Source organism: Neofelis nebulosa, chromosome 1 (genome assembly GCF_028018385.1).
Source record: "Neofelis nebulosa isolate mNeoNeb1 chromosome 1, mNeoNeb1.pri, whole genome shotgun sequence".
NCBI classification, from domain to species: Eukaryota; Metazoa; Chordata; class Mammalia; order Carnivora; family Felidae; genus Neofelis; species Neofelis nebulosa.
This window is the reverse complement of record NC_080782.1, coordinates 9,273,941-9,292,110: the sequence shown is the minus strand read 5'-3', so window position 1 is coordinate 9,292,110 and position 18,170 is coordinate 9,273,941. Positions and strand designations below refer to the sequence as shown.

The following is an 18,170-nucleotide window of genomic DNA, read 5'->3' as shown; positions in this document are numbered from 1 at the left end:
AGGAAATGCCTTCTTTGAAAAAAAAATACTTTGTCACAAACCATTTAGCAATTTCATTCCAGGGAACTTGATACCAGGATCTTGTGTCGTTTATTCACCCACATGCACCTAGTTCAGTTACATATCCAGAGTTCTACTCACAAGATAAAATGACCACTTAGGACCTAGTCCCTTCCTTAAGAAGTAATCATAATATTGAAGAGATAATCATAATAAAGTACATAAAGTATGAGAACAAAAGTATAAACTGATTATCATTGGATCCCAAATTATAGCATTATAGACTCTTGAGAAGTGGAGATTAGAACAGCTGGCCATTAAAGGAAAGTAGGCCTGTTGCCCATTAATAGGTTTTCCATTCCATCTACGTTGACCTAACAGGCCTCACTTAGGAGACCCTGGGAGCCTTCACTACCATGGTCAAAACTATCAAACACCATCCCCTTTCTGCTTGTCACCTTCATGCCTACCACTGTTCTGTTGCAACATAAGACTGTGCAGGACCGCCATTTTGTGTCTTGGTAGGTGCCGGTCCTCATTCTACCTTACTCTTATAGGAGAAAGGTTGACGAAGAAGTCTTGATGCCTTAGGATGTGAAGTCCACACAAACAGTCTCAGAATATGTTCTGAGTCCATCTTCCCACTTCATGTGGTTGGCATGGTCAGTTTGAATCTTAAGTCATTGGCTTCTAGCAATCAGATCTACTCTGTAGAAAATGTCTTCCACAGCCTAGAAGCCCATCCATCTTGCCCATTCTCCACTTCTGTCTAATCTCTTTTCTATCTTCTCATATTAGAAAAATCATGGCAGGGGCGCCTGGGTGGCTCAATTAGTTGGGTGACCAACTTCGGCTCAGGTCATGATCTCACAGTTTGTGAGTTCGAGCCCCACATGTCTGTGCTGACAGCTCAGTGCCTGGAGCCTATTTCAGATTCTGTGTCTCCCCCTCTCTCTGCCCCTCCCCTGCTCATGCACTGTGTCTCTGTCTCTCAATAATAAATAATCATTTAAAAAAATTTTTTAAAGAAAAATCATGGCAAATCTATATTTACTGAATTCACCATGCAGTCTAAAGTTTTCTACTTCCTTAAAGTTTATTTATTTTTGAGGGAGAGAAAACACAAGTGGGGCAAGGGCAGAGAGAGAGAGGGAGACACAGAATCTGAAGCAGGCTCCAGGTTCTGAGCTGTCAGCTCAAGTCAGGGCTCAAACCCACAACTGTGAGATTATGGCCTGAGCCTAAGTTCGACGCTTAACCAACTGAGCCACCCAGTCACCCTTAAGGTTTTCCACTTCCTTAAATCTAGTTAGTATAGTCCCAATTTATGCTATGGTACATTGTTAAGTAAATTATTTATTGAAGGAATTAATAAAACTGTAAGTGTGTGTTTTCTGATTTCATTTTTCACGTTGAGTTAGCTAAGCCCCTTCAAGAGGCTTTCTGTGCTTTTATCCTCTTAAAAACATTTAATAAGCTGTATTTAATTAAGTGGAATTAATTATTAATTAATTATTAATGTAGGCTCTTTAGGAAAAAGTTATAAACTATATGACAATTTTTCTTATAATACTAATGTGTTATGTGACCTAATGATGTGCTATTCTAGGAGTGAATATCATTTAGATCTGGCTCTTAGTAAATTTTAATGAACTCTGGTATCATATATCTGCTACTTTTATAATATTTTATCTCTAAAATAAGATAATTTCCACAGAGTGGGGAGATTTAGGTTTTCTAACACTACTTAGCTTTTTCTTCAAACTTCTTTTATCAAAGAATGCCTTCTTTAATCCACATCCCAATGTTAATTCCCATGAAATACAGTACAGTTTTATTTAAGCATTATTGATATTAAAAACTGGCTATATTCGGGGCGCCTGGGTGGCGCAGTCGGTTAGGCGTCCGACTTCAGCCAGGTCACGATCTCGCGGTCCGTGAGTTCGAGCCCCGCGTCAGGCTCTGGGCTGATGGCTCGGAGCCTGGAGCCTGTTTCCAATTCTGTGTCTCCCTCTCTCTCTGCCCCTCCCCCGTTCATGCTCTGTCTCTCTCTGTCCCAAAAATAAATAAAAACGTTGAAAAAAAAATTAAAAGAAAAAAAACTGGCTATATTTAATACACACAATTTGGTGAGTTTGGACATATGCCTATACCCACAATACCAGCACCACAATGAAGGTAATAAAAATATCCATCACCTCCAAAAGTTTTTGCCCCTTTTATTTATTATTTGTTTATTTATTTATTGGTGATAAGAACACTTAATATGAGATATACAATCTTAACAAATTTTTAAGTGCACAACATCGTGTTGTTAACTATAGGCACTATGTTGCATAGCACATGGCTAGAACTTGTTCATCTTGTATAACTGAAACTTTGTACCTATTGAACAACTCCCTATTTCCCCCACTCCCTAGCCTCTGGCAACCATCATCCTATTTTCTGATCCTATAAGTTTGACTGTTTCACACATCTCATATAAGTGGAGTCAGGTGCCTTTTGTCCTCTGTCACTGACTTATTTCACTTAGTATCCTGTCTTCTCGGTCCATCCATGTTGTTGCAGATGGTGCTAATTCATTCTTTTCTTTTTTAAATTTTTTTTTTCAACGTTTTTTTTTATTTATTTTTGGGACAGAGAGAGACAGAGCATGAACGGGGGAGGGGCAGAGAGAGAGGGAGACACAGAATCGGAAACAGGCTCCAGGCTCCGAGCCATCAGCCCAGAGCCTGACGCGGGGCTCGAACTCACGGACCGCGAGATCGTGACCTGGCTGAAGTCGGACGCTTAACCGACTGCGCCACCCAGGCGCCCCTAATTCATTCTTTTCTAAGGCTGAATGATGTTCCATTGTAGCTGTCTACCATAGTTTCTTTATCCTGCTGTCTGTTGTCCATTTAAGTGGTTTGCACATGTTGGCTCTCGTGAATAGTGCTACAATGAACATGAGCGTGCAGAGATGTCCCGACTGTAGTTCTTTGGCCATATACCCAGGAGTGCAATTGCTAGATCATATGACAGTTCTATCTTTAATATTTTATGGAACCTCCATACTATTTTACATCATGGCTGCAACAATTTACATCCCCACCAAGAACATCTAAGCATTCCGATTTCTCTACATCCTTGTCCAACTTGTTATCTTTTGTTTGCTTTGATAATAGTCATTCTAACAGGTACGAGGTGGTATCTCATTATAGTTTTGATTTGTATTTTCTTGATTAGTCATATTGAGCACCTTTTTATATACTTGTTGGCCATTTGTAGGTCTTATTTGGAGAAATGTTTATTCAAGTACTTTGTCCAATTTTTTTTTCCCTACTGGGTTGAGCTCCTTCTGTATTTTGGAAATTAACTCCTTTAAATATTTTCTCCCATTCTATAGGTTACCTTCTCACTCTGTTGGCTATTTCCTCTGCTAAAAGGAAAGGAAGCATTTTAGTTCGGTGTAGTCCTGCTTGCCTAGTTCTGCTTTTGTTTCCTGTGCCTTTGGTGTCAATCACTTTTTCAAGCCTGGTTTACATCATCACTTCTGCAGTGAAACTGCCGAGAAGGCGGCCATGCTAGCGGTCTTTGTCCTGTAATTCTTCCTCTATTTATTTTGCTGGCTTCTATTGTTCCTTCTACCCTCCAAATCCCAAACCTTCAAAGATCTTTCTTTGCTCTTCTTCTCTGTTCTTACAGTCTCCCCTTCACTGAACTAATTTAGTCCCACATACTCACTTTCAGCCAGCATTACAAATTTCACTGAATATATCCACATTCTTTTATTTTTTCCAGTTGATTTCTTGGCTACCCACCTGGCCTTGTCAACAACATTCCTGTCATGAATGCTCTTCTATCTGTCTCAAAGTCTTTCAGAAACCCAGGGGGTTATTCATTCCTAAGAGGCCTGTTGTCCCTCCAAGCATGAAATCTAGTTAGAATTGGAGACTGTAATGTTTGCACCTACACTACAGTTCAAGTATCCCCAGTGGAGTGGAAGCTCACTCATTTTTGTGACAATGCCCTAGGTGATACCATGGAGGCTGTAAGGCCACACGAGTCTCTGAGTTTGAGAACAGGTCCAGCTCTTCTAGTTCCCAATTCTAAAGTCAGGTTTCAATTCCAGCCATAAAAACCACACTAAACTCTGCGTAGGCCCTGAGAGCTCCCAACCCCAGTGATGTGCTGTGGTAAGAACAGCCCCCCTTCCTCATGAGCTTGAGGCCCTTTGGTTTGGGGTAAAGTAGGAAATGACTGTAATATGAGCGCTAGGCTGGAGGACATTTCAGAACCTGGTCTCTAGAGTTCAGAGAAATAAAAACTATTTAAATGACGAGTCTTAATATGAATGAGTGAAATCCATAGTTTATATTGGCATCACATGCCCACTATGTTAATGGACTGCTATGGCCTCTAAAACAAAAGAATTGACAATAAGAGGAAGATGTCATCTACCCAATATTAGGTAGCTTCTTCAATTAATTACCCCTTGTCCATGTCCAGATCTCCTAAACACCATTCTTTATCTCATTCTCTTTGCTCCTTTTGAAAGAAGAAATTTTTTTTTTCCTGGCCAAGGCTAATAAGCCTTTCACCTTAATGAACATTTTTGTAAAATGAGAGAAAAAAACCCAGAATCTAGGAAATAGCGGTGTGATGATGTTTACACAAGGTAATACATGTAAAGCATTTAGCTCAGTGCAGATACATGTATCTAACAGGTGTTTATTGAGTAACTTCTATGTGCCAGGACTGCTCTAGACACCAGATGCATTGGCAACACAGCACAAAAAAATTTCTGGTTTATACATGGTCCTAGAAATAAAGTACTCAATAGTGAGCACTTGATAAAAAATTGTTTCCAATTTTATTCTTATGTTTTGTGCTGTTACGTTAATAAAACATAGGATTGTAGATGAAGAGAAACTTCCTTGCTCCTTGAGGACCTTAACATTTACTATGTACTCCTTAGCAAAGCACAGGGGAAAATTCACTTAATTACTTCCTTGGTTCATATACACGATGACAAAGTAAACATTTATTGAATGGACCTTTTAAAAAAGCAACATATTGATACCATTGCCTTAATAAAGAAAATGTCAGTTCAGTTAAAAAGTGATCAGGTAAATAAAACAAACAAGTAACCCAAAGTAGCCATCTATTTTTAATAATAGTGAACAACATTGAAGAGAATGTGCAAACGCATAAGTATTTGCTTGGTTAGTAGCTCATTGACTGGGAGTTTTAAAATATGGCAGAAAATATGCATTTACAAATCAAGCATAGAGGAAACTTGTTAATTCTTAAAAACCTTGCGGCTTTCAGGTAAGATAGACTAACAGGGCCCAGCAGTACCTTCCCACCTGAAACAACACATCACAGAGAATATGAAACACCAGCTTTCAGGACTCTGAACTTTAGGCAGTGAAGAAAGGTGGTTCGTAAGAGACACGGAACAAATACACTGGGTGCACAATTTCCCCAGCTACGACAGCGTAGCCATGGGGCGCCCGGGTGGCTCACTAGCGTAAGCATCTGACTTGACTTCAGCTCAGGTCGTGATCCCACATTTCATGAGTTCGAGTACCATGTCAGTCTCTGTGCTGACACTGCACAGCTTGCTTGGGATTCCCTCTCCCTCTCTCTCTGCCACTCCCCTGATTGCGCGCGCGCTCTCTCTCTTGCGCTCTCTCTCTCTCTCTCTCTCTCTCTTAAAAAAGAAAACAAAAAGATAGGGGGTACCCAGGCAGAGCCCAGAGAACTCCCTGCACTGGGGAGACAGTGCGGACAGTCCACAGAGGTAAAGGTAACTAGAATTTGTGGGGCAAAGTAGAAGGAGGGCGATCACCGCTCAGACCAAGAACCCTGGAGATCTGCAGAGGGTCCACTTGTGCTATTCAGCTGAGACCTGAGAGCCTGCGTATGTAAAAGGAAACCACCAGGGGGCAGGGAAGGAACCATCTGAGAGGATGGGAAGAAACAGTACCTGGGGGCTCACCTGGGGCCAGGAACATGTGTCCACACTGACCAGCCGAACTGGGAAACCCACCATCCATTGGATGTTGAGTATTTGGAAGGATCCGCCCAGGTAAAGGAGTACTTAGCCCTAGACCAGATGCTGCTCTGTCTCCCCTAACAAAGCTGAGCTGCAAGACTCAAGTGTATCCAATTGCTTCCAAGTAGTTGTGCCCCCAAACAGGCCTTAAAATACCTGTAAGGAATATGAAGATATGCAGCACACAAGGGGGAAATTCAAAATGTGTTATGTTTTATGAAAGATCACCATACCATACAGACATCACCCAGTGCTCATCCCAAGAAGTGCCCCCCTCAATGCCCATCACCCATTTTCCCCTCCCCCTGCCCCAGCGATGAATCACCAGAATCTACCCCCGATACTGTATGTTAGCCAACTTGACAATACATTGCATTTACGAATTTTTAAAGATAAAAAAAAGTGAAAATTGAGATTAAAAAATGTAAAACAAACAAAAAAAGATCACCATACCTGACAAGGAGCAGAAATAGGGCCTGTACTCAGGAGAAAAGTCAAGCAGTTGGAATTGACACAGGTGCTAGAATTAGCTAATCAAGACATTAAAACAGGTTTTATATGCGTATTCCCTAGATTTCTAAGTTAAAGAGACATGGAAAATCTACAAGAGACCCGAGGGAAACTTCTAGGGATGTTTGATTCATCAATGTTGGAGATAAAAATATACTCTACAGGATTAATGGTGGATTAGACATTGCAGAGGAAAAGATTGATTAACTCGACAACCAAAGGACACTGTTCAAAATGAAACACAGAGTGAGGGGAAAAAAGGATTTTAAAAATGAAACAAGAATCCATGAGCTGTGGGGCAATTCCACATGATCTAATGTATACTTAGTTATTGTCACTGAGGGAGGGGTGTTACTGGGGAAAAGAGAAAAGAAATCAAGGAATTAATGACTAAAATTTTCCCAGATTTGATGGAAATGATAAATCCACAGATTTATCCAGGAAGCCCAGCGAATCCCAAGCGTAAGAAACATGAGGGAAACTACATCAAGGAGCATTATGATCACGTTTTGTTCAGAACCAGTGATAAAGAGAAAATCATAAAAGGCAGAGAAGAAAGACACTGGATACACTAAGAACCAAATACGCAAATAACAGAGGTGTTTTGTTTTGTTTTGTTTTGTTTTGTTTTGTTTTGTTTGTCAGAAACAATGTGAGAGGACAGATGCCTTACAAAAAAACGAGGGCAAAATAACAACTCTTGTTAGGCACATAAAGCTGAGAGAATCCACCGAAAGAACTGCATTCCAAGAAACACTGAAGGAAGTCTTTCAGACAGAAGGAGAATAATGCCACATGGAAATAAACATCTACACACAGAGATGAGAAGCTCTAGAAATATGTGATTCTATGTTTGCAAGGCAGCTGACATAACGAATTTCCACGTAGAGGCACCAGGGTGGCTCAGTCGGGTTAAGCATCTGACTCTCAGTTTCGGCTCAGATCATGATCTCACGGTTTTGTGGGTTTGAGCCCCACAACGGGCTGTACTTTGGCAGCATGGATCCTGCTTGGGATTCTCTCTTTCCCTCTCTCTCTGCCCCTCCCCTGCTCACGCTCTATCTGTCTCTCTCAAAATAAACTTAAAAAAAAAAACAATACTGAATCTCCATGTGCCTATGAAGAATGCTACATGATCTTTAAATATTGTTTTTCACGTGTTATCAATCCAAAGGTATAACTTGGTTTTCCGTTACACAGACAGATGCAGGATAAAATATAAAGCCTGGAAATGAAAATCTTCTGGAATCTGTGTATTTCTGTGGAAAGGAACTGCCAAAAAAAAATTAAAATTAAAAAAATAAATAAATAAAAGCAGTAAAACTTGCTGGAAGAAGCGGTGGAGGTTAGGTACACAAAAATGCATTTTGGTAGAGGTCTTGGTTTTTTGTCCTTACGAATAATCTTTGCCATCCTTCAGAACATGTAAGAAGAAAGATTTGAGCTCCCATAACATGCTTCCTCAGTTTTAGCACCTTAAAGGAAAAGTTGAGCTCTCATTTGTAAAGTGTCTCTTGGTTCCCCCAAATAATGTTGTTAACAGAAAAGAAATCTCCTGTGGAAAAGGCCAAGGGAATTTTTAATATGTATGGAGGACACGCCAGATCCTGCTTTTTACAGGTATCCCCCAAGAATGTCCCAGGGCAACAAATAAAACAAATGCAACTTTTATGGGAAGACACATCTCTGCGATGTGGCGAGTTACAATTCTTCCAAACTAACCTGTATTTTTAGTATTCTCCAGCATTTTTGTTTTCCCCTACCCAAAACATAACTGTGCAGATAACTTACATTTTACAGAAATTAAATGTGACATTGTAAAAACTTTTCCTGAAAATTTTAGTGAAAATATATGCTTTGCTATAGTTATGTTTAGTAAAAAACTTAAGTGTATGGGAAAATATAATGCAAGATGAAAATGTGGTACAAAAGTCCTATAATTGGAACAGCTAAGATCCTTGATGCACTGATTGAATCATTTTTCGTTAATGTTGACCCTTTAACAGTGGATTTCAGGCATTCTTCAAAGCATTCTTCATTGGTTTAATTGGTTTTTTTTTAAGGTGATACAGCAAATATCTCAAAAGATATTCATTTAGTAATTAGGTTGTATAGGATCAGTATCATTGCCTTTCTCCTGGAGTTTAAAGCCTACAGAAGTATAAGCATTATTTTTCTTCAGTCTACAATATATGTAAGTAATATTACGATCAAGTTAGTAGAGAGGCAGCTAGAACCCAACAGGGAATAAACACAGTACTCCAAATGATAGAAAAATTGTTTCTTTTAACATTTCATGGAATGTTACAACTTTAATGGAGGAAGTATTAATATCCATCGGGTGCTGGCCGCCAGCCAAAGAATAGTTTTTCATGGGCGGGCTCATTTAATCCTCACCCCGACTTTGTGGGATAAGTATTGTAAGCCCATTTTACAGGTGATGAAATCGATATAAGAAAGATTAAATAACTTACTCAAGGCCCCACAGCCAGCAGGTGCCAGGACTGAGATCTGAACTCAGCTCTGTCCGACCTGCCAACCCTTCTTGGGTTTCCCAACAGCATCCTCTGCTTCTCCTGTTTGACATCTTGATAAATTGCATTTTTCCCCTTGACCATCATGTCACTTTGATAGGAATTCCCCTTTGCAAATAGATGATAGAACTCATCTCTTTGGTGGTTTTATTTCAGGAATTACAGTTTGAGAGACTGACCCGAGAGCTGGAGGCAGAACGCCAAATCGTAGCCAGCCAACTGGAGCGATGCAAGCTTGGATCAGAGACGGGCAGCGTGAGCAGTATCAGGTACTGGGCACGCTGCCTCCTTACAGTTCTGGGCTGTGAGCTGCCAGTGCAAGTAAATTGTGGTGTTTGTCTTCTCCTCACAAACCTGGCAGTAGAACGGAACAGTCAGTCGGATGTGGGGAGGGAATTGTAACCGATCTGATTTAAGATGTTCAAAAGGTGTCTGAAATGGCCTGATTTGTACTTGAAACTCCTTTAACAGAATTAACACCTGCCCCGGATGCAAATGGCGCATAATTGTCCATAAAGGAAGGCTCTGCATGCAGTCAGCTTGCTGGAAATCAGATTCCACAGCGCAGTCTCTCAGTCTGGTTCTCTTTTCCTAGATGATCCAGAGTTGCAGGTTCCTGAAGGGAAAGGGGAAACATTTTGATGTGACCTGTATTGTTTGCTAATATATGATGCTAAAGTGTGAAATCGCACCTCGGTTATCAACCACACAGGCAATTCTCCTGGGTAGAACAATTTCAAATTCATAGATAGAAGAGTTATTCAGTTAGGGGCTGGTTTGAGGTTCCAGAATGTCTCAAAACAAGACTTAGTCACTTGCCCACAAAATAAATGATCCACCCTAGGACCATGTTTTCACATTTAAAAAGTGTGTGTGTGTGTGTGTGTGTGTGTGTGTGTAATGTGAGTATGTGTGAAAGAATCATGAAGCTCTCTATAAGACAGCTTTTATTTCTCAGTAATGCATCGTACTTTTCTGTCGTCCTGTTCTACATTGTGTTTTTGACCTTCTACATTTTTAGGGAGGAGTCTTAGTTCAGGAAACAGTAGTTGCTGTGGCAAATCAACTCCAACATTGCAGTGACTTAATGCAATAGCAGTTTGCTTCTCATTCATGCAACAGATGGAGGTAGTGGATGGTAACCAGGGGCTGCCCCTCTGCTTTCCCTCCTACAATGGTGAAGGATCCAGCATCTCTCTTGAGAGCTCTGTCATCCCTATACCTCATTGTCAATTGCATTGCCAGTTGCATCACTGCACCTACAAACCATTGGTGAAAACCAGTCACATGGCCTCTCGTAGATGAAGAAGGGTGGGGATCCCTAGACCTGGGGTCTACAGCCACTCTGCTCAGGAGCATGAATTTGATGGTCTCTTAGCCACCTGCTCTGACAAAAGAATTAAAAAGTCCTTGTCTCCATTGCTCTAAAATATTTTATCATTGTAGTCAGAATGTTTCCCACTAGAGTCATTTGCCATCGGTCTTTTAACATTATTCTTTTTTTTTTTGTTTGTTTAACAATGATGAATTTTTGCAAGGAAATCATTGCACTCTTGTTAGACTAGCTTCCTTGGGTGCAATATCATTTTCCATCCCAAAACTTTATTTTGGGCATGTGGAAGTGTATCCACCTCTGCATCCAAGTACCTAGGTTGTCAGTAGCTGTAAATGGGTACACGGGGACCCCTTAAACTCATCACAGACTTGTTGAACACCCAGATTAACCAAAGCAGAATGGACAAGAAAAAAATGCGAATTGTGCCTTCCTGAAATTGTTTACAGAAGGTTGACTGGTTGAAGATGGTGAGACTAAGTCAGGGAGAAAAATGTTTGTAAATATGTATTCGAACCCGTTCCTACGGTTATACGTATTTGAAGAGCTTTTTGTTAAAGATGTTTTTTTCTTTTCCCCTACTTCCTGAGAAGCTAAGACTGTCAGGTTTTTAGGTCTATACACACCACTGAATTCACATTTATTTTGCTTTGAAACCCGTTGTTTCGTTATTGGTCAGTTTATATATCCAGTCTTTCTGTGTGCTATGTTTGCATACTGTACATCTTTTATTTTATTAAATCCGCCCCCAGCCCCTGGTAGAAATAGGTCTAGGGGACCATGTTGTATCCTGTGCCTGATTGGATTAGAGATAGATATCTGATCTAATGGTGATTCATCCAGTGACCAACCTGTAAGAAATTGGTCTTACTCTTAATTTTTTAAAAAAAAAATTTTTTTTCCAACGTTTTTTATTTATTTTTGGGACAGAGAGAGACAGACAGAGCATGAACGGGGGAGGGGCAGAGAGAGGGAGACACAGAATCGGAAACAGGCTCCAGGCTCCGAGCCATCGGCCCAGAGCCCGACACGGGGCTCGAACTCACGGACCGCGAGATCGTGACCTGGCTGAAGTCGGACGCTTAACCGACTGCGCCACCCAGGCGCCCCGGTCTTACTCTTGAAAACACAAAATAAGTGATCCACAGGTGCCTGGGTAGCTCAGTCAGTTAAGTGTCTGACTTCGGCTCAGGTCACGATCTCACAGTTTGTCAGTTTGAGTCCCACATCGGGCTCTGTGCTGACAGCTCGGAGCCTGGAGGCTGCTTCAGATTTGCGTCTCCCTCTCTCTCTGTGCCTTCCCTGCTTGTGCTCTGTCTCTGTCTCTCTCAAAAAATAAATAAATATTAAAAAACATTTTTTTTAAGTAAGTGATTCAAAGTCTGTGACATCTAATGGTAAGCGGTAGAGGACGGTGGCCCCGTGGATTCGTGCCAGTGGAGGCATCTGTAATGACAAAAAGTAGTCCAACAGACAGACTGTATTGTTCCTGAAAGTCAAACAGGCCAGCTTGCTTATCATTAGGACCAGCTGAATTTTTAAATTCTTAAAAACTTCCCTCCTCCCTCATTTGATTTGACTGAATTGATTTCTTTTCCTTGGGTCCAAGGTATCTGGAATAGAACCCATCAGTGAACTACCAAAGTTGACAGAAAAATTATCCCATGACAACTTTTGATTCTTAATCTTATATTCTTAGCTCTCAGCCATGATACACAATCAATAGTTCTGTGTAAAATATATATTGAATGGTAATGTTAAGTGCAGATGACACTACCTAATTATTTATCCTTGCCAGATAGCTATATAATGTCAGTTTTCATTAAGCTTAATTATTTTGTATATTGGAAATCTCTAGTGTATGAATCTGCACTTGAATAATACAAGCAATTTACTGATAATTCATTGGGGGAAAGTCTAATACATAGCTTCCACTGTTCTTTTTTTGTCATAACCTAGTTGTTTGCTCAGCTTCAGAAATCACCTTTGGAAATTCAGGTCTTTATTAAGTGTGATAGACTAACCTAGTTAGCACATCAAAAGGAATATTCAAAAAACATTTAAAAATAGAATATAAACATTTTTTAAAAGGAGAATAGGTAAAGAAGTCTTTGATAATTTAGATGTTGTTTCGTACTTCTTAGGGATGCGAAGGAGGGGTAAGAGAGTTTCTTAGAGGAAATGAAACAAATCAAATATTTTTTAGACTTTTAGTGGAAGTGGTAAAAATGACTCATAAATATAGTTTGGTTTTCCTCTGCCTTTTATCAGTGATAGGAAACTCTCCATTTGGTTTCTAAGACCCTTTTCCTGGTAGTCACATTGACAGTTGAAACTTTCAAGAGAACTTTTGTTGATATGCATTTATAACAGTCAACTTTATAATCATCAGATCATGAGCGTGAACACTGGGAACTTGGAGAAGGAAAAGCTGGAGCTCCCTGTTGTTGAAGCACGTCAGCTACTGTGTCCAAACAGCCAGACCTTATGTAGCTGCAAATAGGAACGTTGTGATCTCCTAACATCTTCACAGACTTTTTTTGAATGTTTATTTATTTTTGAGAGAGAGAGACAGAGCGTGAGCACGGGAGGGGCAGAGAGAGACAGGGAGACACAGAATCCGAAGCAGCCTCCAGGCTCTGAGCTGTCAGCACAGAGCCTGACACGGGGCTCAAACCCACTAACCAGGACATCATGACCTGAACCGAAGTCAGACATTTAACTGACTGAGCCACCAGGGCGCCCCGCTTCACAGACTTGTCTAAACATCCGTGTTGGTATTGAAGCTTCCCGAGTTCAGATGCATTAGTGGTGAAGTGTTGGGATTCTTCTACACAGGAATGATTGGTGCTTTTAACTGCAACTACACATCCACCATGCACCTTATCTCCTTCCTGACTTGGCTTTGCTCACTCTTTCCAGCCCAGTCCTTTCCAAGGTGTTAGATTCTGCTCCCTTCCCATGAGAGTGTTTGGTTTCACATCTTCTCCTTGATTGCTCAGAACCATCCAGATCCGAGTCAGGAACTTTACTTACACGGATGTTGCCCTTTATTCAGGGTCATGATCAAATCCCCCTTGCTCGTGGCTCACTCCCACATTCTGGCCAGTTGTGATTACTTGGCTAATGCCTGTCCCTCGGGCCAAGGCCTGTCAGTGACCATGGTCTGACAGCCCTGTGAGCCATTCATTCCCTCCCAGGCTGGGGGCCATGCATTACTCTTTTAAGTCTCCTGGTCTGAGGACCTGCTTATACCTGTACCCGTGTCATTCTCACCACAGACTCTAATAACAGCATTCTAGCTCATCCTTCTGCCTGCAGTATGCCCAAATCTATCCCCCATACAGGGTGAGATTGAGCTACATAATACATAAATCAGAACCGTGTTCGTGAAGCATTCTTTCCCACTTCTATAAACACACCTGTCTTTCCCATTTCAGTGCCTATGACCATGTGATCCCTTCTATCTAGAATGTCTTCCTTCTTTCACCAGGGCACCCCCTCTGGTGAATCCAGTTACCCAGCTGAGGGCTCATATCCTTCCGAACCTTTCCTTGATCAGTCCAAATTGGATCAGGTGTCCCTTCCTTGAGGGTCATTAGAACTTAAAGCATTAGAGATGAAACACCATTGACGCGTTGAGAGGTTACCTGCCACAGAATGTCTAACCTTCACTCAAAGGATGTGTGGGGATTTTCTCGAGTGCTACTGAAAATTTAAGGACATCAAAATAGATGACTAATCATATCCCTGATTCCCAAGAACACAATGGGAGAAACACTGAATGCAAACCAGAGTTGAACCTATCTTATGGACTCTTCTTAAAGGACACCTGACTCTTGGAAACAATGATGATGATGATGATGATGATTCATAACAATGGTCTAGAGCTCAGAGACAAAGGAAGTCAAAAATTCAAAGCTACAGAGATTTGACACATAAATTCTCTATTGCTGGCTTTAAAGATGGAGAGGCTATGTGACTAGCAATGCACATGGCTTCTAGAAGCTGAGAGTGATCCTTGACTGATGGCAGCAAGAAGAGGGTCTCAGTACTAAAACCAAAAGGAATTGAATTCCGCTCACATCCTGAATAAACTTGAAACAGATTATTTTCTAGAGCATCAACAAAGGAATCTAGCCCAGCAGAAACTCTGATGCTAACCTTTAATGACCTTGAACAGAGAACCCAACCATACCACATCTGAATTTTACAAAACTTATGAAACTGTTAGCGTAAAAAATGGGACATTGTTTTAAGCTGCTCAGTTAGTGGTAACTTGTTACACAGTAATAGGAAATATCTACAGTGCTTTCCAGTTGGTCGTTAGAGATTATAATAAGCTGAATTATTGAAAGTTTTCCAAGAAAATAAATCTTTTCTGTGACCATCTATATTTCATTCCAAAGGTGAATGTCTATAGCCCATTTTATTTTTCATGCGTGTATATATGCATTTGGATTCACATATAAAAATAATCTGTAGCCTTTATTCTAAGAAGTGGAGGTATTTCAATATGGAGTAGCGGCATTATTTATTGTGGAATAAGGGCTATTAAATAAAGCAATCATACTTAGGCTCACCATTTTTTTTAATAATATAGACACCCAAGATTCTAATTGGAGTTATATATGTTTAAAAAGATGAAATGTTAGGGGCACCTGGGTGGCTCAGTCAGTTAGGTATCCAACTTCGGTTCAGGTTATGACCTCAGGGTTCATGGGTTCGAGCCCCACCTTGGGCTCTGTGCTTACAGCTCAGAGTCTGGAGTGCTCTGGATTCTGTGTCTCCCCTTCTCTCTGCCCTTTCTCTTCTTGTGCTCTGTCTCTCTGTTTTTCAAAAATAAATGTTAAAAAAAAATTTTTAAATACAAAATGAAATATATATATTCACAGACACACACACACACACACACACACACACACACACACACACACACACACACACACACATGAATTGCTTGCTCCATGTAAGAAGCTGCTCTTTCTTCCCTGCAGATGAACTATTGAATTTCTTGCAAACAAGTGTCCACAAAAGTTTGCCATATCTTAGAGACTGGATGCAAAAGGAATTAATGTTATACGTGTTACCAAAGGTCATTCTCTTTATTAGCTAACTTCTGTGAGCTGAAATGCCAACAATTCTATTAATGGAGTCTAAAAATCTTGTCCACAGTTAACAAAGAAGTCAGGCTTATTTTAGGAAATATGCTGATTTCTGGTTAAAGTAGTTAGAGGTGAAGAAACATTAGTCAAGTAGACACATACTTTTTGTCACAATGAAATGTATTTATTTAAAAGCATGATCACTGAACTTTTTAAGGAAATAAACCATATATGAATATAACTGTAAGTAAAACATGTGCATTTTTTCATTATCCTGTAGGATATGATATTTTAAAAAGTAGATAGTTATATTTATTGTTTCAAGATAAAGAAGGAGTAAATTTGCCAAAAAATTTCATTTTGAAAAGAACACAGCTTGGATAATTAAATAATTACTTTTATTTTTTTCACATGAATTTTTTTTACTATGAAGATATTTCTACACATTTGCATGTTCCCAAATGACATCATTTAGCCAAAGGAAAAAATCACTCAATGCCATAGGATTCTAGGTTCTTATCAGTGGTGAATACAGGCTTGCTCGCAGGGGAAAAAAATAATAGCAATAATAATATTGCTATAATATTATAAAAAGTAGTTTTTACTTGAAAATTAGAGAATAGCTGTTAGTTTCCACACTAGGCAGTATTTCTCATGTGGCTGAAGTATTACTCTTCCAACAAAGTCTAGTGATTTATTTGAACAGGACATTTAATTGATTGAATTGGTAATAAGAATTAACATTGCAGTGGTATTTTCTAAGTCTTTCAGAATGGCTTCTTTGTATGAAAACAGAAATAAAAACAAAAATATAGAGACTATAGACCTATTTTAGAGGTTTTCCTTTTTCATTGCCAATTAAAAAAAATTGTTTCGATCTACTTTTCTCCAGTGACCTAGTCTCTCATAGCTTGCCTTTTAATGCTACCGTTATTCCTTTAGAATTTCCTAGTGTAGTCTTGTCTTTTTCCGACATAAATTAAGAATATTCTAGACCGCTTTCTGGGCCCTCAGAAGCACCATCACATTTCTGCTCAGGTCTCCACTCCAGAAAGAGCGAGAACATTCATAGTCTTTGTTGGTTTCACGGGGACATACTTAACTCCTCTCGACCCCTTTTCTCTCAGCCTTCAGTCCCCGGAGCCCTTCCCACCTTGCCTAGAGTCCAAGGTCCCTGTGCTGAGCCACCTCTAGATAGTACCCTAGTGTCCTTTGGATTCCTAGGCGTGCAAGAAAGCTTACACCCCAGGTTGAAGCCGCCACCTCGTCCTCACCTGCACGGAGACTTTGCTGAGCCTTCTCAGCCACTGGAAGTAGTGGCTGTCCCTCCTGCCTGTCCTCCGTTGGCCTCTAAGTAATTCCTGAAGGGCAAGGGCCAGGGGCGTATGCCAAAGCCGTGGCCAGCACGTGCTAACTGTGCAGTCAGTGCTGAGTGAAGCAATGAGTGAATGGATATATAGTATTTCTATGACTGTTCTTATTTTTGTCACTCTTGTTCTGGTAGAAATCACTAGTCGTACTAATTTATAAGGATTTCTGTCTCTATGTATTCCAGAATATATATACATATAGTATATATTACATATCAAATGGTTTACATTATTCTGAACTTACCAGATCGGAATATCACTTTTCAGTACTCATTCTAGTTACTTTTCACGTTAAAATAGCACACTGGATTCCAGAGCCAGTTGATTTGAGGTACTCTGTGCATGGAGTTATGGTTGACCTAGTCTCATACTTTCACTCTGACCTTAGGAAGATGATGATACTGGTGATAACTTTAATAATATTAATGACAGGGCACCTGGGTGGCTCAGGCGGTTGAACATCTGTTTCAGCTCAGGTCATAATCTCCCTGTTTGTGAGTTCAAGCCCCCCATCTGGTTCTGTGCTTATAGCACAGAGCCTGCTTCGAATTTTCTCTCTCCTCTCTCCCTGCCCCTCCCCTGCTCTCTCTCTCCCTCTCTCTGTCTCTCAAAATAAATAAACATTAAAAAGTTAAAAAATATTAATGATAATATTTGTTGAGCAATTTTCATAGACCAGGCATGGATATGGTTTACGTAGATCATGCTGTTCACTTCGAATTAACCCTATGAGTTAAATCTGATTTCATTTTGTAGATAACAATACAGATTCAGAGAGGGAAATTTGTTTTCCCAACATCCAGCAACTAGGACCAGACATTGATTGTCGAGCCCAGGTATCTTTACTCCCCAAGTACACATGTTAATATGCCTTACCACGATGCTGTTATTCAGTCTTAAATGGTGTCTTAAATTATGTTGGAAATTATGCATGTTGTAAATAACTATCTAAATGTCTCCAGTCCGTTTTCTTCCTAGGGATATAAACACTTTGGACTGATTTTGTGCTTATTTTTTCTCTACCCCCTACCCCAGTAATTATAGCTATTTTGAATTCCTTTATCTGAATATATTTCTGAGATTCATTCTTACACAAATGAGGTAATGAGTGCTAATAGTATATGTTATTATTGCTTTTAATTACATCCGGACTGTTAGGCATTCTCTTGCAAATTGCAGTGGACAAATTATACTAATATTTATGTGTATAAAATGCTACTTGTATTGTCTTAGGCTGTTCAGGCTGCTATAGCAGAATACCATAGATTGAGCAGC

At 40.0% G+C, this 18,170-nt stretch overlaps 1 protein-coding gene across 6 annotated transcripts in view; it reads left to right on the top strand.

The window, feature by feature from the left end:
- Positions 1-18,170, top strand: part of CTNND2 (catenin delta 2) — a 947,889-nt gene that overhangs the window by 341,146 nt on the left and 588,573 nt on the right. For all 6 annotated transcript variants that reach the window (XM_058715770.1, XM_058715751.1, XM_058715761.1 and 3 more), the window contains exon 3: positions 9,244-9,356. In XM_058715770.1, the coding sequence (XP_058571753.1) occupies positions 9,244-9,356 (113 nt within the window). The remainder of the gene's footprint in view (positions 1-9,243; positions 9,357-18,170) is intronic.